We start from the raw sequence: 23799 nt of genomic DNA, 5'->3' as shown, positions 1-23799 counted from the left end.
GTTCTTGTTGTTGTTGTTCATGGCTCTCCTTTGTAATCCCTCTGTATTTGCCTTTCCTGATTTATACCTACTACTTCCTTTTCTTTGGCGTCATATGTAGCTTGGCGTCCTATGTGGCTTCACTGTGTGGCAAGATGGGTGGATCTTAGGTGGCAGAACAGAGAGTAAAATCTCAGGTAGATATGTCTGGCCTATGCAGCCAAGCCAGGTGGTTCTTTTGCCCAGTCTTCACTGGAAACAAATAGGAATGGTGCAAGCCCTGAACTGACTCTGTTTTGCCCAAAAGAATTCCCAAGTCATTTGGAATTTAAAGCACACCAAATAAGCAAGTTCACGACTGGCTAGATTATTATTATTTTTAATCATAAAACTAGGATATTTTTTGAGCACCTAAATGCCCCTGGTGCTTGTGGGTCCTTGGTGTTTGGTATACGAGCTTATATTAGGTTCAGCAGAGTGCTGATTAGATAGGAGTATTTGCTTGTTTATCATTAAGGCCAGTGTTTAAATAGTGCAGTTAGCTCTATTATGTCCTGACATTGAACTGTGTGATTTAGACACTTGTGCCTGACAGACTTCCAGCTGTGTCCCTGGGGTTGATTTCATAACAGGAGATGGATAATTCAGGTGCTTTTTAAACATCAGAATCTCACTTTTGGGGGAGGGGGAAACAGCCCAAACTGCTGGGGCACTATTATGGTACAATCTGTATTTGATTTGCACAAAAATGCACCCGTGTTCTTTTCAATACTTTCACACCCGCCTGCTGCAATTTCAGCAGAGCTTGTCCAGGAAAAGATCCCTGGGAAACAGGCCTTGAGAGGATTCCACAGTCTGAAGGAACTCATTCTGGAGGCAGAATATCCAAAGCCTCACCCTCTAATAATAGCCTTGTGTCTCTTAACAGGGAGCAGTGAAGATGGAGAAAAAGACTGAAGCTTCTTCCCTCGGTGAATGGTCATCGTTTTGTGGGGAGTCACTTCTGCTTTTTGCCTAACAGCCAATATTTTCATTTTCAAAAACAACGACTACCCTCTTGCATCTGAAAACAAAGCAGACCTGCTGAAATCAAATAATCAAGATGTTTGCACATCCTGAAGGCAATGTTAGATCAAGACCTGAACTTGAAGGTGGATGTTACTTTTTGTAGTGTACTGTTTTTTTTTGAAAACTGGTGCATTTTGCATTTCCTTTAAAAATATATATCATGTGCTAGCTTTCCCCTTCTCCCCCCTCTCCTACCCCCAAAGTACTTGAAGTATCCTGCAGACAATTTGTAACAAATATGTACAAGTTATGCTCTGGTTTATATATAGGATTGTACCATACCCTTTTGTATTCTCAATGTATTATCTCTATGAACATGTAAAATTGTACATAGCTGAGCAGAAGGTGGCTATGTCACTTGAAGCTGCCTGACTTGAGAGCTGTTGTCTAGAAAGCCATATTTCAAAGACTTCACACCTTGCTTAGCTGCAGATGCACTAGTAACTGCCCTTCCCAGGTCCCTTTGCATTGTACAAAGCCATTCTTCTTTGCTTCTTGATTGATGGAAGTTGTTGGGGTCCTTTACCTGCCTAACTGGTTTGCTTTGTGCTCCTGTGCCCCTTTTTTTGCACAGCGTACTTGTTGGGGTGTACAGAGCTTGAGTCTTCCTGTTTATATAATTTCTGGAGCTTTGTATGCTATCCACTTTTCTAAAGGGGCAATTCACTTTCTTATATTCCCATCTGCAGTACAGTGGTCGACGAATTGACTTTTTAGTTATAGTTGGCTAAAAAAAAAATTGTGGTGTTGTAACATTCTTCTGTTTGCTTCCCTCTGCACCCAAGACGTCTGGAAGACTCAATGTCCGTGTGTGTGTGTGTGTGTGTGTGTGTGTGTGTCCTTAAATGATGGTCTTGGTTACTGGGTAACTTCTTGAATCGCTCATCTCATCTTCAGGGAAGTGTTAACATTTCTGCAGATGCAATGTAAAAGGGGATGTGTTGACTCATGCAGTTGCTCTTTCTCTTTGTGTTTGAACTTGAGATTCTCTAAAGAAGCAGCTTTAGCAGAGCAGGCGTCACCTGTGGATATTTGAGAACCAATCTTCAATAGGGATTTGGGCCTTCTGTGCCAGCTGTAGTTGGCACATACTGCAGGTTTCCATGCAAAACTGGTAGTTCTAATACCTTAAGGATGGCTAATAGAAACTTAAGGGCTAATTGGCAGTGTGTTGTTAGACCCATATCTTCCAGAGCTTTTAAATCCCTTGCCGGAGCCCTGTTCTGCTGATGGAAAGCTACTCTGGCATTCATAAAATAGGAAGGGGTTTAGTGTATAGCTCTCCTAAGTGTGGTGAACTCAGAATATAAGCTGCGGGGTCGTCGTCCCCCGTCCCCCCCCCCCCCCGTCTCACTCTTAAAATGAGCACTTGAGCTGTAAAATGTGTTTTGCAGCCTCAGCTTTGGCAGTGGAAGACATGTGTTAAAAAAGTTTTCTTTTGTTTTGTTTTTTTAAAAATTAAGCTATCCAGCTGACCTGCACAGGTTTCTTTCTGCTTCAGGTCTGAGGACATCTGTAAATGGCATGAAAATTGGTAGCTTTTAAACCTTCTCATCAAAGAATGTATGAAAGTATTGAGGGTTTTCCTTTGCCGTTCTCCTTCAGCCAGGCTGGTTCTCATGAGCCTTGTGGAGGGCAGAAATTGAAGTGCATTAAAATTGTGAGTTATGGACCCCCCCCCCCCCCCATTACACAAGGAACTCATTTGTGTAAAGAAAAATTAATAGAACAGCTTGAGACATGTATTGCTTCAAGCATTTGCCCACAACATGATCTCATGTGCCAACTTTTCTCTAAAGCTTGGAGAAATGTCTGCTTGGAGTATCCCACAATGTTTGTTCTTGGAAGAGCAAATTTTAGTGTGCACTGAATTAATTTTCAAAATACACATTACAACCTTGGGTCTACTTGGAATGGTTTTTCCTCTCTTGGACAGGCCTGAGTCAAGTAGGGAGATTTTTAAAGTCGGATTAGGTTGTCCCCCCCCCCCTTCCTGCTTTTTCTTAATGTAATAAAATTAAAAGCAAGGAAACACAAAAGTGAACCTGCCCTACTGAGTTTTCAACAATATATGGAATTGTGCAGCAGAAAGTATAGGCCCCCTAACTTTGTAGTTTATGACTTAGTTTATGGCAAAGAGATAAGCTGTGGCTCTCTAGATGCTGTTTGACTCCAACTCCCATCAGCCCCAGCCAGCATAGCCAATGGTTAGGGATGATGGGAGTTGTAAGCCTACAGCCTCAGGAGAGGAACAGCTTAGCCACCCCTGGTTTATGGAATAAAGAGGTGCATTGGTAGTATTCTTTGCTTTTATCCAATTTTTTTTAAAGTGTGGAAATTATGAATAGCCTAATCTCACTTGTGTGCATTCCTCATGACTGCATTTTCTCTGGGTGCCTGAGGCATCTTCCTGCCCCCTTTTGCCAAAGAATCAGCACTCCAGAGTCTCATGCTGCAGATAGAAGTTGACTTGCTTAGTCCCGGATTGGAATTCACACTGGGAATTCACACAGTTTGGAGATGCAGCCAACCACAAGCCTAACATCTGGTGCATTGAGTGGCTTCAGGGCTGTCGGGGGGGGGGCATTAGAAAACACTTCCTGGAATGGATTCATACAGCTGGCACTAATCATGAGGGAGGCTTTAAAAAAAATAATCTCCACAGACCGTGATGGAACCTAACACACACTTGTTGCTTTGGCCATATGAAATGCAAACTCGCTATCTCTGACGCTTGTTCTTCCACTCTGTGGTGAGAACCCAGAGTGCATTTGTGTCATTAGCAAGACAGAATTTCAGAGTACATCCCATGAACACAAAACTCTCTCATAGTGGGCAAAACGATATTGTGAGGCACCTGTAACTAACCAAAAGCTCTTAAAACGAGTGCATTTTAAAGCTCACACACACACATGCACACAAATCCAGGCTAGTAGCCCTAACACGTCACTTGAAGACCAAATTTATACCTTTTAAACCATGTAGAGGTTTCTTTACTGCATGGTTCACAAGCTGACTTCTGTGTCCTTTTTTGCACCTTAGTTACACAGACAACAGTTGTGTGTCTTGCAAGATTTGAGCAGGTTAGCATTCGTTGTGATGGTTGCGAGTAACAGTTCTCTTCAAGGGGGTGGCGGGGTGGGGTGGGGGAGTTGTAGGTTTTCTTCAGACTTAAAAGCCTGTGTTTTTAAAGGAGGATAGTGACTTTAGGACCAGACGTGCAAATCCAAGAATTAACACGAGGGAATCTTATCCCAACTTTTGCTGCTGCTGCTGCTGCTGCATGTATTTAGGGTTCCTGCTTCTCTCCCCTTCCCTACTGCCCCCCCCCAGTAGATCACCTGTAAATTTTAAACAGCTGCATGTTAAAACAAGCAATTCAACCCTGACCCACACCCCAGTTTTAAGGATGAATTGCTAGGAAGAAGTTTTATGTTGTAAAGTTCTCCTCCTGTGTTTCTTCTGAAGGTACCAGAGCCCAGCCAGAAAGTTTTGGCTGTTGAAGGGGTCTCTCGTCTTTGCTGCTCCAAGGTGAGGAGGAAGAGTCACTTAGGGAACAGAGCAAGGCGTTAGCAATAGCTTATTTAACACTAAATTTTGCGGGGTTGTTAAGAAGCCCTGGAACCAGGAGCAGCAGTGCCACAATTGCACCAGTGCAGCTGTGCTCTTGCTGTTCCCCTGCAGGGGCTGTGCATGTGTTTTGTAAATTGGAGCTGGACTTCTCATAATGGCCAGGGTTGTGTAGCCGTTCAAAGAGGCTCAGGCTGAAAGATGGAGGGTGGTATCCAATGCCACTTGTACTCAGAGTAGACCCGCTGAAAGTCAGTCAAGTTCATTCATTCCAATGGATGTGTACTCTTGAGTTGGTTTAGCTTTGGATACAACTCAGTAGGTCCTACGTTCCTTCACCTAGCTCCCATCCCTGTAAAGTAACATTTGCAATGCAGCAGTTCAAAATGAAGAGAGTTTTAATTGATAAATAATTTTCCAAGTTCTGTGCACAAGTGAGAAGGGGAAAGCCACCGCTTTTATTGGAAATGAATGGATTCTTTTTTAAAAAAACACTTAATGAAGCACTAACGAGAGCCATTCATGCCTACTTTTTAAAAATCAGTATTTTAGATTGATTTATATGCAGTTCTGATTCTTTTGTCTTTTTTTGAGAGGGAGACAGCTTAGTTAGGAAGGTTTTTTTGGGAGGGGGTAGACACAATTATGCACTCAGTATAAAATTGCATTGCGGGTAAAACGGCTATTTAGATTGGAAGGTGGAATTGGAAACTTATTAGCCTTATAAGAAATAGCCTTAAAAATAAGAATGGAGTGTAAAAAAATAAAAATAAATAAATTCAGCTTTAAGTTGTATAAAATAACCTTTCTTTAAAAATAATAATCAAGTCTTTAAGGGCAAATTGTTGAGATGAGAGTACAGAAGAGAGGAGAAAGTGTTCAGTACCACCAGCCCGGTTTTTGTTTTTATTTTCAAATGAAACTTGAATGAGTTTAAGATGTTTGGTTCCATTTAATAAATCGTCTGATCTTGCACAGTGGTAGCTGTCACCTAATGGTAAATGGTATCTGTGTATATACAATGTTCTACTCTATTTGTAAATGAGGAAATTTATGTTACAAAATCATAGGGGAGAGGTTTTCCTATTGGAAATTTAATACAGGTATGAGGTTTATGGCAATATTCTAGTCAATGAAATTTCAGGTCGAATTTGTCTTTAAATTGTGTAAATTTTAAAACTGTAATATTTCTACTGTACATTGATCATGCATAGTGTGATTCAAGACTGCTTGTAATTTAAAGAACCTTATTTAATATGCAAAATAAAAATAAAGGTATATATTTATAAATCCTGGTGTCCCATCTGCATTTTGTACTGTGCCACCTAACCTGACGCAACGTGAAGCTTTCACCAATGAGTTATGCTTCATCCTTGCCTTTGGATATATGTCAAGTGGCGTGATTGTTATAATAACGACACCACATCTTTTTTCACTTTTTAAAAAATCTGTTGATGCAGGAGATTTTAGTATTAAGTTGTTTTACAAAGTACCGTTAACCAGTCTTTAAGGTTGGGTGGAGGCACAGACGTTGACAGCTTGCTAGGGTGAATAGAACAGGTTCTTCAATTATGGCATTTGATCATGGTGAAGGGAGCACAGCCAGATATCAGCAACAGGATTGACAAGTTTTGAGGACTGGCCCTGGTACAAATGGCATGCCACACGCCTGCTTTTTCCTCTTTCTCCTGGCTGTGTTGTGTCCCTTGGGTTTGCCATAGCTGCTCTTGCTCGAGGTCTGATGCCATTGCTGTGGCGGCAAACACTATCGACTGCTACCCAAAGGTGGGTCGCTTCTGCTGCGGTTGCTTTTTCTCCAGTACTCTGGCACGGATTGCTTGTGTCGGAGTTGAGCATTTGAGCTCAACTAGTTGCACATTTGGAGGGGACGCGGGTGGTGCTGTGGGTTAAACCACAGAGCCTAGGACTTGCCGATCAGAAGGTCGGCAGTTTGAATCCCCGCAATGGGGTGAGCTTCCTTTTCTCGGTCCCTGCTCCTGCCAACCTAGCAGTTCAAAAGCACATCAAAGTGCAAGTAGATAAATAGGTACCGCTCCAGTGGGAAGGTAAACAGCGTTTCCGTGCACTGCTCTGGTTCTCCAGAAGCGGCTTAGTCATGCTGGCCACATGACCCGGAAGCTGTACGCCAGCTCCCTCGGCCAATAAAGCGAGATGAGCACCACAACCCCAGAGTCGGTCACGACTGGACCTAATGGTCAGGGGTCCCTTTACCTTTACCTAGTTGCACATTTGAGCTCCAGGGAGCACCCAGCTTTGTCACTGACAGGTGAGAAGATGTAGCTTCACCTGAAAGCAGCACTTTGTAATAATAATAATACCCCACCCATCTGGCTGGGTTTCCCCAGCCACTCTGGGCAGCTTCCAGCAGAATATTAAAATACAATGATTCATCAAATATTAAAAGCTTCCCTAAACAGAGCTGCCTTAGATGTTTTCTAAAAGTCTGGTAGTTGTTTATTAAGCTTTATTCAGCTTCGTTAAAAATTCTAAGTAGCTAATAAAAGATCAAAACACCCAGAGACCAGATACGAGAGCAGCCAAATTATATAAAAGAGCAGAATAAAAAAGGGGAACCCAGTGCGTTGTGTTCTTTTCATTCTTGTTTTAATCTTTGTTTTTGTATATCACTTTTGAGTTCATTTCTGGGAAGAAAAAATGACTAATAATAAGTACAGTGGTGCCCCACAAGATGAACGCCTCGTAAGACGGAAAACCCGCTAGACGAAAGGGTTTTCCATTTTGGAGGCGCTTCGCAAAACGAATTTCCCTATGGGCTTGCTTCGCAAGACGAAAATGTCTTGCGAGTTCCTGCGGGTTTCCCCCCCTTTCCCCCCCTTTTCCTAAGCCACTAAGCTGCTTATCAGCTGATCCGCTGATAAGCTGCTTAACAGCTGATCGCTAAAAGCCGCTAAACTGCTAATAGCGCTAATCCGCTAAGCTGTCAATGGGCTTGCTTCGCAAGACGAAAAAACCGCTATACGAAGAGCCTCACGGAACGGATTAATTTCGTCTTGCAAGGCACCACTGTAATGCAGGTAATGTAGGTTTAACACTTTCATATACAGGGTGTTCTAGTGTATGTGACTCGGGGGGATGCAGTCAGTAATTTGCTCTTCTCCATGGTCCATCATTTTACTTGTGGCTCCGCCCAAACCACTGCATCTGGATTTAGATGGTGGAACTGGCTAATAATAATAATATATATATAAATTAATTCATAAAAGATAGAAGTAAATTCTGCAAGCCTGAAGTCTTGCTTACTCTGGAGTTGCAGCGCTCATCTCGCTTTACAGGCCGAGGGAGCCAGCGTTTGTCCGCAGACAGTTTTTCCGTGTCATGTGGCCAGCAGAACTAACTAAGCCGCTTCCGGCACAACGGAACACCGAGACCAGAGCAGCACATGGAAACGCCATTTATCTTCTCACCGGAGCTGTACCTATATATCTACTTGCACTGGCTTGCTTTCAAACTGCTAGGTTGGCAGGAGCTGGGATCGAGCAACAGGAGCTCACCCCGTCGCAGGGATTCAAACTGCCAACTTTCTGATCGGCAAGCCCAAGAGGCTCAGTGGTTTAGACCACAGTGCCACCCGTGACCCACTCTACTTTAAGGTCCCTAGCTATTTAAGGCTTCACTTGAGGGGCGGAGAACCTATAACTATCTAGAGCTTATTGGACTCCAACTCCCATCAGCCTCTGCCAGCCTGGCCAATGGTCAGGAATGGTGGGAGGTGGAGTCCAGCAGCATCTTGAGACTCCCAAGTTCCCCATTCCAACTTTACAGGTAAGAACAGCGCCTTGAATTGAACCTGAACAACCCAATGGATGGGTTGCCAATGACGACCACATTACCCATATATTCATTCTATCCAACCTCAGGGTAACGCCCATTTCTCTTTACATATGTTGGAAGCACGTTGTTACACATCCGTATACAAATGTAATTTATAATAATGGTATACCTTGCTTGAGATGGAAGAATGTATTGATAGCTGCTTCCACAATGGGCTAGAGCATCGCCAAACTCGGCCCTCCAGATGTTTTGGGACAATTCCCATCATCCCTGACCACTGGTCCTCTTAGCTAGGGATGATGGGAGTTGTAGTCCCAAAACATCTGGAGGGCCGAGTTGGTGCATGCCTGAGCTAGAGAGTAACACTCGTGTGTGATTTGTGTGCGGGTTCCCTGACAGTTTGCAGTTTTTCTATGTGGAAGAAAGCGAAAAGTGTGTGTGTGTGTGTGTGTGTGTGTGTGTGTGTGTGTGTGTATCTTTCTTCCAAGTGTCCCTACTTTCCAGGGACAGTCCCGGATTAACAGAAGCCATCCCGGTTTCTGATCTGATCCTGGAATGTCCCGCTTTTCCTTAGGACGTCCCTATTTTCATCGGAGAAATGTTGGAGGCTATGGAGTTATGCGACCCCCAAGCCAAGGAGATAAATAACTCTACAACCTTTAGAAGACATCTGAAGGCAGCCCTGTATAGAGAAGGTTTTTTAATGCTTGATTTTTTATTATGTATTTATAGATGTTGGAAGGGGACGCAGGTGGCGCTGTGGGTTAAAGCCTCAGCGCCTAGGGCTTGCCGATCGAAAGGTCGGCGGTTCGAATCCCTGCGGCGGGGTGCGCTCCCGCTGCTCGGTCCCAGCGCCTGCCAACCTAGCAGTTCAAAAGCACCTCCAGGTGCAAGTAGATAAATAGGGACCGCTTACCAGCGGGAAGGTAAACGGCATTTCCGTGTGCGGCTCTGGCTCTGGCTCTGGCCAGAGCAGCGATGTCACGCTGGCCACGTGACCCGGAAGTGTCTCCGGACAGCGCTGGCCCCTGGCCTCTTAAGTGAGATGGGCGCACAACCCCAGAGTCTGTCAAGACTGGCCCGTACGGGCAGGGGTACCTTTACCTTTACCTAGATGTTGGAAGCTGCCCAGAGTGGCTGGAGCAACCCAGTCAGATGGGTGGGGTATAAAGAATAAGAATGAGAATGATCACTACTACTACTATTATGATTATTACTGAATGGAACCCTGACCATTAGGTCCAGTCATGGCCGACTCTGGGGTTGCGGCGCTCATCTCGCTTTATTGGCCGAGGGAGCCAGCGTACAGCTTCAGGGTTATGTGGCCAGCATGACTAAGCCGCTTCTGGCGAACCAGAGCAGTGCACGGAAACGCCGTTTACCTTCCTGCTGGAGCGGTACCTATTTATCTACTTGCACTTTGACGTGCTTTCGAACTGCAAGGTTGGCAGGATATTACTGAATAGGACACCCCTATTTTCATCGGAGAAATGTTGGAGGGTATGGTGTGTGTCAGGCTGACCTACCCCTGATTGGTTCACTTGGCTGGCTGAGAAACAACAACGCATTTCATGGCCACCAGCCTCCCCCCTCTGACCACCAGCCTCCCCCCTCTGCTGCCTACTCTCTCTTGTGCAGCAAACGGGGGGGGGGGGGTGGTGCCCATGTTGCTTCTGCGATCCCTGCCCACACTGCATAATCCTTGCTTAGCTTCAGCCACATGGCGAAACACTCTTATAATTTCACAACTGCCACACACACCTCTTGGCTTATTTGCAAAAGACTTGACCGAGCCAAACTCCTCCTCTCTCACCTGTTTGTGCATTAAAGTGACGTGTCCTAGCCCTGGTAAGCAGTCTGCAAGAGGCAGAGGAATTCAAAGCACTTGCTCACCGACCACACCAGCTTGAAGTTAAGGATGATGCTGCCGTCATCTGCCTCATTGCTGGGTAGGTATCTGCCCCATATTTTATATTTTATTCAGAACCGCTCACAATCGAAAATCCTGGTGGAAAGACTGGAATCTGAACAGGAGAGCAATCAAGGGGGGTTTGTTGACACACATGCTCTTAAAACTATCAGTGCAAAACATTGCATTTTTAAAAATCCATTCTTCTTTTAGAATGGGTCTCGTTCTGGATCAGGAACATCTTTTACTGGTCCTAAATTTGCCAGGGCTCAGTGTGTGGTGTAGCTAATTAAGAGTTTGGGACCAAAATCGCCAAGAAGCCTGACCTGTCTCTCAGCCTAGCATACCTCACAAGGTTGCTGTGATGACAAGTTATGGAAAGGGAGAGCTATGCATGCGACCCTTTGGCTCCTTGGGGAGGGGGAAGTGGAATGTGAACAGAATAGTGAGAAAGAAGAAGCTCTCAAGTATGTAGCTTTTTGCTGGAGATCTTTGGGGATGCAGATGCAACAGCGTAAGGCCCCATCTACAGTGGTACCTCGGGTCACCGACGCTTCAGGTTACATACGCTTCAGGTTACAGACTCCGCTAATTCAGAAATGGTACCTCAGGTTAAGAACTTTGCTTCAGGATGAGAACAGAAATTGTGCAGCAGTGCCGCAGCAGCAGCGGGAGGCCCCATTAGCTAAAGTGGTGTTTCAGGTTAAGAACAGTTTCAGGTTAAGAATGGACCTCCAGAACGAATTAAGTTCTTAACTCGAGGTACCACTGTACATGATTCATTTAAAGCAGCACCATAGGTAAAGGTAAAGGTACCCCTGCCCGTACGGGCCAGTCTTGACAGACTCTGGGGTTGTGCGCCCATCTCACTTAAGAGGCCAGGGGCCAGCGCTGTCCGGAGACACTTCCGGGTCACGTGGCCAGCGTGACATCGCTGCTCTGGCCAGAGCCGGAGCCGCACACGGAAACGCCGTTTACCTTCCCGCTGGTAAGCGGTCCCTATTTATCTACTTGCACCCGGAGGTGCTTTCGAACTGCTAGGTTGGCAGGCGCTGGGACCGAGCAGCGGGAGCGCACCCCGCCGCAGGGATTCGAACCGCCGACCTTTCGATCGGCAAGCCCTAGGCGCTGAGGCTTTAACCCACAGCGCCACCTGCGTCCCCATACCACTTTAAATAATCATGGCTTCCTGCAAAGAATCCTGGGAACTGTAGTTTAAAGGTGCTGAGTGTTGTTCGGAGAGCCCTAGTAACCTCGCAGAGCTGTATTTCCCAGAGTGCCCTGGGAAGAGGCAATGATTCTTAAGCCACTCTGAGAACTGTATTTCCACGAGGCGAATTGGGGTTTCCTAACAACACTTCACAACTCAGTTTCCCCCAGGATTATTTGGGGGGGGGAACCTTGTAAAGTGGGCTGATGCTGCTTGGCATGTAGAATGCATATGGGGACCTAAGTCATGAAAAGAGAGTACTGCTAGCAAGGGGAAGGGCTCAGTGCTAGGACACTTGCTCTGCATGTAGAAGGCCAATAGTTTTTTTTTTTTAATATTTATTAAGGTTTCCAATAAAAACATATAAACACAGACAACAATGAAAACATACACAAACACAAGACCTAAAACATGTATAATTTCAAACCTTTTTTTCTTAAACCTAATTTCGCCGACCTCCTCGCACCTCCCCCTTCTGTATTCTAATTCCATTTATCTAATCAGCAAATCCATTCCCTTATTTCCCATAGTTTTTAGTAATTCTGTTCTTTTTCCTTGATCAACACCCCTGAAAACCACATAATTTTTAAACCCATGTCGATTCTAGCCTTCATAGAAGGCCAATAGTTTAATTCCCCAGCATCTCCAAGTATGTTGAAGAATGTCCCCAGTCTGAAATTTTGGAGACTCACTGCTAGTCATGTAGACAGTACTGAGCTCAATAGAGCCTTTGGTCTCATGTGGCGTAAGGCAGCTTCCTAAAGAGGGGAGAGAGGGCAGGAGACATGCCCAACGGACTCCCTGCGCCTTGTTCTGCCGCACCATGTGCACTCAGCAGGGAACTGCAGCCCAATGCAATTGCCTGTTGAACGTACTTAATACATACTTGAGTACTGTATTTGCTGTGCTCATGTGTTATATATTATCGAGGTACCAACCCAGAATGGCTCAGTCGGTACAGCATGAGACTCTTCATCTCAGGGTTCTGGGTTCAAGTCCCGCGTTCCTGCATTGCAGGGGGTTGGGCTAGATGACCCTTGTGGTCCCTTCCAACCCGACAGTTCTATGATTTTATGGTGCTGTTTGGAGATAAAGAATAAAGCTTGGAGGAGAGGGGCGGCGGACCCTAAGTTAAAAGCAACCTTGGAACAGTATGGGAAGATCAACTATCCTTGGATAGCTGCTAGTATTTAATCAATCTCTGCTGGGTCAAATGGCTTAATCGCTCTGCTCTATATAGAGAATATATATAGCTTAGTTTCCCACCCTTAATGGCATTTTGCCTCTCAAAGAGGTTGAGCATGGTCTGAGTTAACCTCCTTGCCTGAAAACCTCACCTTGAATACACAACTGTTTGGATAACAGGAATCTGCCTTAATACCAAGTCAGAGCCAACCAACTCACTGTTGTCTACACGGACTGGCAGTGGCTTTCTAGGTGTTCAGACAGGGAGTCTCTCACAGCCTTACCTGGAGATGACCGGGATTGAACCTGGGACCTTCCGCATGTGGGGCAGATGTTCTACAGCTTAGCTACAGCCCTCCTCTCAAATATAGCTGCTTGGTGTTGGTTGTTGTTCAGTGGTGAAGACCATTCTCTCCAACATGGATTCATATGTAGCAAATGTTTCCAGAGACCAGGCTTGGGTCATAGCAACTTGATGGCTCCCTTGCTTCTAGAAATTATGAGCTCATCCATCTAGCTCTACCAATCTACCCCTTTTATGGATGCCGTTAGTATCATAGAAATAGAACTGGATCTAGACGCAGCAGTGGGAAACCCACATCCCTCCAGAAGTTGTTGGACATTGTCCCATTGTTCCTGGCTGTTGGCCATGCTTGCTGAGCCTGGTGGAAGTCCAACCACATCCAGAGGGCCACAGGTTCCCCATCCCTGATCTAGAAAGTCGGTAATCTTTTTCTGTCTCAAGATTACTCAAGAAAGTCTGTGAAACGTTGAATTTGAGCTTTTCAGCTTCCAGTAGTCAGCCAGTCAGAGGCAGTCATGCTGCTGAGTACCAGCTGCTGGAAATTGCAAGAAGGGAGAGTGATCTGGTGATCACATCCTGCTTATGGGCTTCCCACAAGCATCTGGTTGGCCACTGTGAGGGCAGGAGGCTGGCCTAGATGGGCTATTGGCCTAATCCTCCAGACTCTTCTCATGTCCAGGTGTTGAATTAGAATTCTGAAATGCTGATCTGCTGATCTGCTACTTGCATTTTTCTGCTATTGCAGTTTGCACCCAGGCAGAGGGAGGTTCTGGCACTAATTATTATTATTATTATTATTATTATTATTATTATTATTATTATTTTATTATTTATACCCCGCCCATCTGGCTGAGTTTCCCCAGCCACTCTGGGCGGCTTCCAATCAAGTGTTAAAAACAATACAGCATTAAATATTAAAAACTTCCCTAAACAGGGCTGCCTTCAGATGTCTTTTAAAAAGAAGATAGCTGTGTATTTCCTTCACTTCTGAAGGGAGGGTGTTCCACAGGGCGGGCGCCACTCTGTCTGGTTCCCTGTAACCTCACTTCTCACAATGAGGGAACCGCCAGAAGGCCCTCAGTGCTGGATCTCAGTGTCCGGGCTGAACGATGGGGGTGGAGACGCTCCTTCAGGTATACAGGACCGAGGCCACTTAGGGCTTTAAAGGTCAGCACCAATACTTTGAATTGTGCTCAGAAACGTACTGGGAGCCAATGCAGATCTCTCAGGACCAGTGTTATGTGGTCCCGGCGGCCACTCCCAGTCACCAGTCTAGCTGCCGCATTCTGGATTAATTGCAGTTTCCAGGTCACCTTCAAAGGTAGCCCCACGTAGAGCACATTGCAGTAGTCCAAGCGGGAGATAACTAGAGCATGCACCACTCTGGCAAGACAGTCCTTCTTCACAATGGAAATCAGCCATTATCAGATTTCCCCAACTCAGCTTGGGGTTCGTTATGGCAGGGATGGGAGGGAACTGGTTGCCCCCGCCCCCGGTGTTCTTGCACTCCAACTCCCATCAGCCCCCACAAGCATGGCTAACAGTCAGGGATGAAGGGAGTTGCAGTCCAGAGATGCCTAGAGCGTCCACAGGCTTCTCCATCCCTGGGTGAGAGTGGCGAGAGACTTGGAGGTGCAGATGTGGCCCAGCTCTCTGCTTGACCATGAAGCTCACTGGGTGGTTCTTGGGCAATTGGGTATTTTCCAACCTCTTTTACTTTGCAGAGTTGTGAGTGGGATAAATAGGATGAGCCCAAGTGTGTTGCCTGAGCTCCCTTTGAGGAATGGCGGGTGCAGATGAGAAAGATAAACATTGGCTCTTCATCTATTGTCTGCCTAGAGGTAGGATAGACGGCTCAGGGTCTGCAGTATTTTACTAGTATGGAACAGCTTTTTTTGCCTGGGCTCTCCCAGCTCTTTGCTGTCCTGGCTTTAAAGGGCTGGGTGATACAAGATCATCAGAGGTACTGCTCCCAAGCAGGCAAGAGAGCTAGAAGGGGGAGGTTGCCATTTTTAATACTCCATGCAAGAAATCCTTTCCAAATCAAAATACAAAGCATAGCAGGGGGACGTTCTATCCCAGCTCCCTCTCCCTGCTTTTATTAGTTTTCTAGCTTTGGGTTTAATATTTGCATTCTGCTTTTCCAACAACCAAGTTTAGCTCAAAGCGGGTCACAGCAGCAGCAAAACATTAAAAATTATATATCACTTCCACATTTGACAATAACGAGGATGTGAGTCTTTTCATGTCATTCTCCCAGGCCAGTGAAATGCTGTGCCAAAAGGGGTTCAGCAGGCACCTTCTGTTTTAAGCGCTTGCTGAAAACTTCTCAGTTCCTTCAGGCCTGTGCAGGCAATTAAGAATACACCTTCCCGCAATAGTGTGCTGATTTCTGATTTAAACTGCAGTTTTATGTGTTGTTATTGTAAACTGGCTTTGATATTTTTTTTTTTTATGGATACCAGTTTATATAAACAAATAATAGAAAAGGAATATACAATAAAAGTACACACACACAAAGATGTGACTCCCCACTTATCTGGGGGTTACGTTCCAGGCCCCTACGTATAACTGAAATGCACATAAGTGGGGAGCACCCTGGAGACACCTTCATGCAGGAGTGCCAGCATGGCCCAGCAACCGTGGGTGCCCGGGGCTGTGGGTGCCTTGCAGTGTGCATGGCTCTGGTACGGAAATTTGTGGGTGCCCGGCCCCTTCATGGGGAATTTTGTGGGTGCTTGGGTGCCCAGGACCTCAGGGAGTTGGCACCTATGCCCTTATGGCTCATGAGGAGACCTTTCCCAGTGCCCAAAGAGGACATCCTCTTCGTGCTCCAGGGAGGGTCTCCTTGCATGCCAGTGGAGCATGCAGGCTTATCAGCTGATGCGCAGGAAAGCAGCGACTGCTGTGCTACCCCACTTGTCAGCTGTTAGGCAGGGAGGCTGAGCAGTCTCAGCAAAGTCCTGCTGCGCCTCCAGCTTGTGAGGAGACCCTCCCTGGACCCTGAAGAGGTCATCCTCCTCCGGCTCTGGGGAGGGTCTGTCCGTGAGCTACAGACTTTCCAGTTTTTTTGTGCCATTTCCAGGTTCCCTGCGCCATGTATGTGTGTAGTCAGGCACAAGTAGAGAGTTGCCTGCATATAACAACAAAAAAGTGTGCTATAAATGCAGCCTACCCACCCACGCTTTTGCATTCCAAAAGTCAGATCCACCCTTGCAGTGACAATCCTTTCCACCAAACTCAGGACTCTACTGCCTCTATATCCTGAATATATAAACCAGACAGACCCCTGTTGAGTGACATCTGGTGAGAATGCATTTTCTGGCTCTGTCGGCAACTAATTTAGTATCTTCTATTTCAAACAGCCCTTTGGTTGGTGCCAGCAACATCTTCCACAAGGAAATAAACGCAAAAGATCTGGGAGCCGGTTTCCTGGCATCACACCGACAATGAAGGCCAAAAGCAAAGGTGCGAAACGTCGGCACGTGATCCCCGAAGACACCTTGCGTCAAGAGCCAGCCCCTGGCGGGGAGGAACTCGGGAAATGCTTGCGGCGCAAAGAGAAGAGGAACAACGAGGGCCAAAAGAGCCCTTCCAGGCCGGCGAAACTGCCTTGGGGAGGCAGCAAAGATAGGCGCTTGCGGAGGCTGGAGAGCAATGAGCGGGAGAGGCAGCGCATGCACAAGCTCAACGCCGCCTTCCAGGCCTTGCGCGAGGTCATCCCCCATGTGAGGGCGGAGAACAAGCTCTCCAAAATCGAGACCCTCACCTTGGCCAAGAACTATATTAAGTCTCTCACCTCGACCATTCTCCGAATGTCCAACGGGCACATCCCTGCTGCCGAGGCCCCCGGTGCGGGGAGCAGGTCCAAACTGTACGAACACTACCAGCAGCACTGCGGGGAAGACGACGATCCCGCGGGGCAGCTGCAGAAGTATTCCACCCAGATCCACAGCTTCAGGCAAGGCAGCTAGAGGGTAGACATGGGTCTTCCCTGGTTGTGTTTCCTGTTCCCGGGGAAAGCCCCCAAAGGGTCAACCAACAGCGTGGCGAAAGGATTTAGGGAAGGCTGTGTTTGCGTCCCTTTGTTTGTTCGAAAAGACCTGTGAATTCACACCGAACAATTCTGAGGCTGGATTCTGCAATGGACAAGTGGGTTCTGCAACCGAACACATTGCAAGACAAAAGCTCTCCTGTTCTCCTCCAGAAGGCCATGACACTTGCCGCCACCTCCATTCACAGATTTTCGTTGTTTTCTTTTCTAACTAAAATTCTGTGGTTTTTGAACATACTCAGCCCTCATTGGAGTATAATTTGTGGGGTGGTGGGAGGTGGTCCCATTCAGGGGTTTGGGGCTGGATTTTTTTATTTTTTATTTGCATTTCAGCAAACCTTCTGAGCATGCTGACACACGAACGTTTGGTGGAATCGCTTTTACCTCTGTGGTTCTGTTTTGGCAGTATTTTCATCTGCAGCCACTAACTGAGTTTGCCCTTTAAGGGAGTGTTTTCTAAATGCCTTAGGCACATCCAGAACTTTGAGCCTATCCATCTGTCCTAGAAACAGTAGCAAAGACCCAAATAAATACATACACGAGAAGCGGCTGTATAAGGTTAGGAACTGTTTGTGCAATGGACATTTGAGGTTCACAGTATCATAGAATTGTAGGGTTTGAAGGGGCTCCAGCGGTCATCTAGTCCAAGCCTCTACAGCACGAGAATCACAGCTTAAGAAATCCCAGACAGATGGCTGTATAAAAACTTCCAGTGAAGGCAAAGCTACCACCTTCCAGTTGTTTTATCATGCTAGGAATAAGTGCATGGAAGCTGCATTAGAGTGCGTATTTTAAAAAACTGTATTTCCTTGTGTTGTATACACCTGTTCCTTTGGCCCATCTCTCTCTCTCCCTAAGCCAGCTTTTAGCTCATAGTCGTATTTGCTTAGTTTTCAACCGTTTTGGGGAACATCTTCCTTTTTCTTAAAAACAAAGAGACTTGTTCCTATGGTGAACTTTTTAAAAACTGAAATGAAATCACTTTTGTCCTGCCAAAAAAGAAAAGAAAAAGAAGTCCAGGATGAATGCAACAGGCCCAGCTGAGAGAGGAGCTAAAGGCCCAGATCCGGTCCCAGTTTAAAAAGATGTCGAGTGAGAATGAAGTTGGGATGCTTGAGACTTCAGAGAGCTCAGTGTGGACAAAAGAGGTCAGACAGAACACTGGTCTGACTCTACGTAAGGCAGTTTCACTTGTAGGATCTTCCATCCATAGAAGCATGGAGTTGGAAAGGACCATTGGGGGGTCATTTGCCCCCCGCCCCCCGCTCGATGGAGGATCTGTTTTGTAGGATACCATAGCAGCAACCTTGACAGATGGCCATTCAGTCTCTGGGGTAGCTTGGAACGCAGGTGCTCCCGGGTTCCTTGGAAAGCCTCTGCCAGTGTAGACAATACTGGTTTGACTCAGCAGAAGGCAGGCCCCTATGCTTCTGTGCTTGAACACATCCAAAGAAGAGCCTGCCACCTCCTGAGCCCACTGTCAAAAATCTTTTTAAGCTGCCTTAAAAACCAGTTATGACCATTGACCAGTGTAGCTCTGTGTGGTCTACCCAGTGTTTTTAACAAGGGTCTATCTCTACCATGCCTAGAAATGTCGATGTCTGAGCCTGGAACCTTCTGCACGCCAAGCATGTGTTCTACTGCTGAGTTTTGCATACAATGTTAACTGAATTAAAGCAACCAGGACCTTAACAACGGGTTTTATCTGCCCTGCGGTCGGTTTGTGACGCTAGATAGGCCTTTTGTACTTGCCTGTGTACAGCACCTAGCACGACTTAAGTCTTGAAAGTACAAGGTGCTCCCCTGTTTATAAACTGTAGGTGATGGTAAATAATGCCAACTAGCATTTTATTGCGGCTTCTGTGATCAGAAGAGGAATGGGGAATCAAGGGTGTGATTAATTAAGCTAATTCTGAGCCAGTGTTGTCAAAGAAAATAAAGCCCTTTGTACTGTGAAGCATAATAAAAGGATGAAAGGAATTATTAAATCAAGAATCGGTTTTGTTTTCTTCTTGTTTTTAACTTGCCATCGCTCTTTTCTCGAGTTAACTACGGATTCAAACTCTGTACCAGTGTGGATAACAGAAAAGGTTTATATAGGCAGCTCTCCTTGCAAGACCACGCAGGATCTTCTCTAGTCCAGGGATGGGGAAGCAGTGGTCCTCCAGATTCTACTGGACTACAAGTCCCATCATCTGGGGCTAACAGGAGTTGGAGCAGGATCCTTGCGCCCCCCCCCCCCCACTGCTGCTAGGAATGGGTAAATTTGTCGGTTTGGGTTTCTCTCAGTAACTGATTTTCCCCCACATCCATATAATTTTTTTTTAAAAAAGATTTTATTAAAATTTGGAAGAGTGATTAATGTCAGATATATTTTTAATGAATATATATATATATATATATATATATATATATATATATGATGAATATTTTTATGAATTTTTTATGAATATATATATACCGTATATATTATTTTTTTATGAAAGATGGAGGGCACAAGGAGAAGGGGACGACAGAGGATGAGATGGTTGGACAGTGTTCTCGAAGCTACCAATATGAGTTTGACCAAACTGCGGGAGGCAGTGGGAGACAGGAGTGCCTGGCGTGCTCTGGTCCATGGGGTCAGGAAGAGTCAGACACGACTAAAGGACTAAACAACAACAACAATATTTTGATCAAGACAAAAAAGCTAATCTAAACAAAAAAAACACACCAGAAAGAGAAAAGGGGAAAACAGATGATGAGAAAAGAAAAAAAAAAAAGAGAGAAAGAGAAATAAAGGAAAAGAGAACTTCTGGTTCTTCATTTGTCAGCTATATGTATTAGTGGTAATCATCATCATCAATATGTCACCCATCTGACTGGGTTGCCGAAGCCACTTTGGGTAGCATCCAACAAATTAAAACACATCCACTTGCTCACAAATTTATTGACAGCTGCACGAATTATGATAGCTAGGAAATGGAAGGGGCAAGGAGATTATAAAATGGAAGACCAGTATAAAGAGGTGTGGGATATAACTATTAATGATAAATTAACATGTGCCATTAAGGTAAGACGGGGAATGTGCAGGAGAAATGATTATGATGAGATATGGAAAGTGTTTGTAGAATTCGTACTGTTAAAACGGAAAGGGGTCAAACCATTGCAAGAGGTGTTGAAATTTTGGGAGGTTGGATAGGTACAATGGAACGGTCTCGGTGGTGGGGTGTACATTTTTATTCTTCTTTATTTATGATTATTACCTTGTCAAAATAAAAAAGAAAATTTTAAAAATGCAAAAGAAAAAGAGAGAGAAACACATCCATATGTTTACTGAAAATTCGCAATCCTTTTTGTTCCAATTTCTCCTAACATTCACGATTTGGTAAAGCAATTTCCCCTAGTGCTGCTATTGTTACACCCTGACCTCTTAAGTGATGAGTCTCTCTCCAAAGGTTCCTGCATTTAGCCAGGGCTCTGTTTCTTTGGAATGAAGGTCAGTGAGACTGTGGAGTCTTTGGAACATATGGTTCTATTTCTATATGAGCATGAGGGGTGGGTGGGCTAACAAACAGCATTATCCCCCCAACAGTTCTTGCTCCCCCAAAGTCCAGTGCAGAGCAGCACAGAACTAAACATCTCTCTGTGTCTCGAGCTTCTCACGTTCAAGTTTCCAGCTCTCAGACAACCCTGCAGCCCAGTCTCCTTTGGTCTATTGCTCTCCACCACTTAGCTTTAGCTGCTGCAGGTTTGAAAGGGGCACAGAGTACCATCCGGAACGACCCTTAGTGACACCAAGCACATCTGCAGGATTTTTACATTTTTCATTTGGTGCAAACCAATATATTGTAAAGATGCCTTGCGGGAAAGTACGGAATGCAAACATGCGCACACGCACATACACGTACAAACACACACATTTTACTGCAGTCCATGGAAAGTCAAACACAAGGCTAAACCAATTCTGAAATACTTTAATTGCAAAGTAAACAAACATGGGCTTCTTTTGAGGAAGGGGGGGGGGGCAGCTCTGCATGCAGCTGTTATTTTGACATGAAAGCCATGAAAGCTCCTCGGTTGAAAACCAAACTGGAATTGGAGCTGCGGTTGAGCCTACAGCCTGTTACATTTACCCTAGCTCTCTGCCTCATTATATGACTTTGTGAATGGGTTTGTCACAGTCATACATTAATGCATCCCAGCGGTGGGGAACCAGTGGCCCACCAAGGATTGTCTAGTCCAGGGGTAGGCAACCTAAGGCCTGTGGGCCGGATGTGGCCCAATCGCCTTCTAAATCTGGCTCGCGGATGGTCCGGGAATCAGCGTGTTTTTACATGAGAAGAAGTTGTGCTTTTATTTAAAATGCATCTCTGGGTTATTTGTGGGGCATAGGAATTTGTTCATTCCCCCCCCCCCAAATTATAGTCTGGCTCCCCCACAAGGTCTGAGGGACAGTGGACCAGCCCAAGGCTGAAAAAGGTTGCTGACCCCTGGTCTAGTCCAACCTTCTGCAATACCTTACCATCAATAGCTGCTGGAGCTTTTCCTTAGCACTTCCATTAATACCATCTTCCCGCCTCTAAAAAATTCTGCTGCTCAGTTAATTTTGAAGGACCTCTTTAGCCTATCAGATATTGTTTTGAACATAAATAAGATATACCAGGCATAGATCTGTGCACTGACGCCCCTATTTGCATAATACGAAGAATCTCTGGCACACCCCTGCACACCTTTTTGTTGCACTGAATATCTGAAGTTATTCTTATCTTTGCTAATATAAATCACCATTATCACGCTGCCTTTAAAATGCCGTTTGTCACATCCTTCACCAATGCCGCTTATGAGAACCAGAAGTTTGGAGAGACACAACGCTTGCTCCACTGCGAAGGAAAAGGAAATTGTGAAAAAGGCGTATTCCCTGCTAGGGATTATTAGGAATTGCAGGTAAAACTGCCGCTTTCCTAATGCCGTTATACAAATCTTTGGGGTGACTGCGTTGGGAACAGGGTGTATATTTCTGGTCACCACACCTCAAAAATGGGTATTGTGGAATCATAGAATCATAGAGTTGGAAGAGACCACAAGGGCCATCGAGTCCAACCCCCTGCCAAGCAGGAAACACCATCAGAGCACTCCTGACATATGGTTGTCAAGCCTCTGCTTAAAGACCTCCAAAGAAGGAGACTCCACCACACTCCTTGGCAGCAAATTCCACTGTCGAACAGCCCTTACTGTCAGGAAGTTCTTCCTAATGTTTAGGTGGAATCTATTTTCTTGTAGTTTGGAACCATTGCTCCGTGTCCGCTTCTCTGGAGCAGCAGAAAACAACCTTTCTCCCTCCTCTATGTGACATCCTTTTATATATTTGAACATGGCTATCATATCACCCCTTAACCTCCTCTTCTCCAGGCTAAACATGCCCAGCTCCCTTAGCCGTTCTTCATAAGGCATCGTTTCCAGGCCTTTGACCATTTTGGTTGCCCTCCTCTGGACACGTTCCAGTTTGTCCGTGTCCTTCTTGAACTGTGGTGCCCAGAACTGGACACAGTACTCCAGGTGGGGTCTGACCAGAGCAGAATACAGCGGCACTATTACTTCCCTTGATCTAGATGCTATACTCCTATTGATGCAGCCCAGAATTGCATTGGCTTTTTTAGCTGTCGCGTCACACTGTTGGCTCATGTCAAGTTTGTGGTCAACCAAGACTCCTAGATCCTTTTCACATGGAGTTGGGGAAATGTCCAGCAAAGCACAGTGAAAATGACCCCAGAGATTAAGATGACCCAGGAGATGATGATGATGATGATGATGATGATGATGATGATGAATAAATTTTATTTATACCCCGCCCTCCCCAGCCAGGACCAGGCTCAGGGCGGCTAACAACCAATAATAAAAACAGGTTGATTGAAATACAACTTAAAAAACAAGATTGAAATACAACATTAAAACATTAAAATGCAGCCTCATCACAGGAGGAGAAAGGAAAAAAGAAAGAAAGAAGGAGAGGGAGTCAAATTGATTCTAAGCCAAAGGCCAGGAGGAACAATAAATGCTTGAAGCATTTAGGACTTTTTGATTTAGAGCAAATGCTCTCAATCGACATGTATGATATTATGCATTGCATGGTGAAAGAGGATAGAGGCAGGTTTTTTTCTCCTTGTCCCATAACACCATAACATGTGAACACCCAGTAAAGTTGAACATTGAGTCGGGACAGCCAAAAGAACGTACTTCTTCATGCAGTGCTTAGTTAAACTATGGAACTCACACCCACTGGAGGCAGCGAAGGCCCCTAACTTGGATGGATTTAAAAGATTTGACAGATTTGCGGAGGAGAATGTTATCAGTGACTGTGAGCCACAACGGCTATGGTCTGCCTCCACGAGTTGCTGGAAACTGCAGGCGGGGAAAGTGCCCTTGCATTTGGGTCTTGCTTGTGGGTTCCCCATAGGCTTCTGGCCGGCCATCGTGAGAAGAGGATGCTGGAGTAGATGGGCCATTGGCCTGGCCCAGTCTCCAATGCTGGTCCAACTCAGAGCCCACCCATTGGAATTGACACAACGAGCTTAGTGCCATGAACTACAGTGGGTCTATCTCTGAGTAGAAGTCAGTTGGTGTCAGTCGTGGAGAGTCCTCCCTTCCCTTCCGTAACTTCCAAAGTAAGAATTAACGAGCAGTTGATAGATTTATAGTCCTTTTATTACAGCGTCATGTTGCAAACA

The 23799-nt window shown here is 45.5% G+C and overlaps 2 protein-coding genes across 3 annotated transcripts in view; both read left to right on the top strand.

Annotated features, from left to right (window-relative positions):
• The window catches only part of LMTK2 (lemur tyrosine kinase 2), a 44888-nt gene extending 38981 nt beyond the window's left edge, over nt 1–5907 (top strand). Inside the window, exon 14 of one of the 2 annotated variants that reach the window (XM_079953667.1) lies at nt 908–5907. In XM_079953667.1, the coding sequence (XP_079809793.1) occupies nt 908–936 (29 nt within the window). In that variant the 3' untranslated portion in view covers nt 937–5907. The remainder of the gene's footprint in view (nt 1–907) is intronic. The other variant, XM_079953668.1, reaches the window with a different exon arrangement.
• Nucleotides 5908–10314: 4407 nt separating this feature from the next.
• Nucleotides 10315–18264, top strand: BHLHA15 (basic helix-loop-helix family member a15). The gene is made up of 2 exons (XM_079954075.1): nt 10315–10379; nt 16404–18264. Exon 2 carries the CDS (start codon nt 16488–16490, stop codon nt 17010–17012), a length of 525 nt encoding a protein of 174 aa, XP_079810201.1. The 5' UTR covers nt 10315–10379; nt 16404–16487; the 3' UTR covers nt 17013–18264.
• The last annotated feature ends 5535 nt before the right edge of the window (nt 18265–23799 follow it).

Source organism: Podarcis cretensis (genome assembly GCF_951804945.1).
Source record: "Podarcis cretensis genome assembly, chromosome: 14".
Classification (NCBI taxonomy): Eukaryota; Metazoa; Chordata; class Lepidosauria; order Squamata; family Lacertidae; genus Podarcis; species Podarcis cretensis.
Note: the sequence above shows the minus strand (reverse complement) of the source record. Positions and strands in the feature narration are given on the sequence as shown.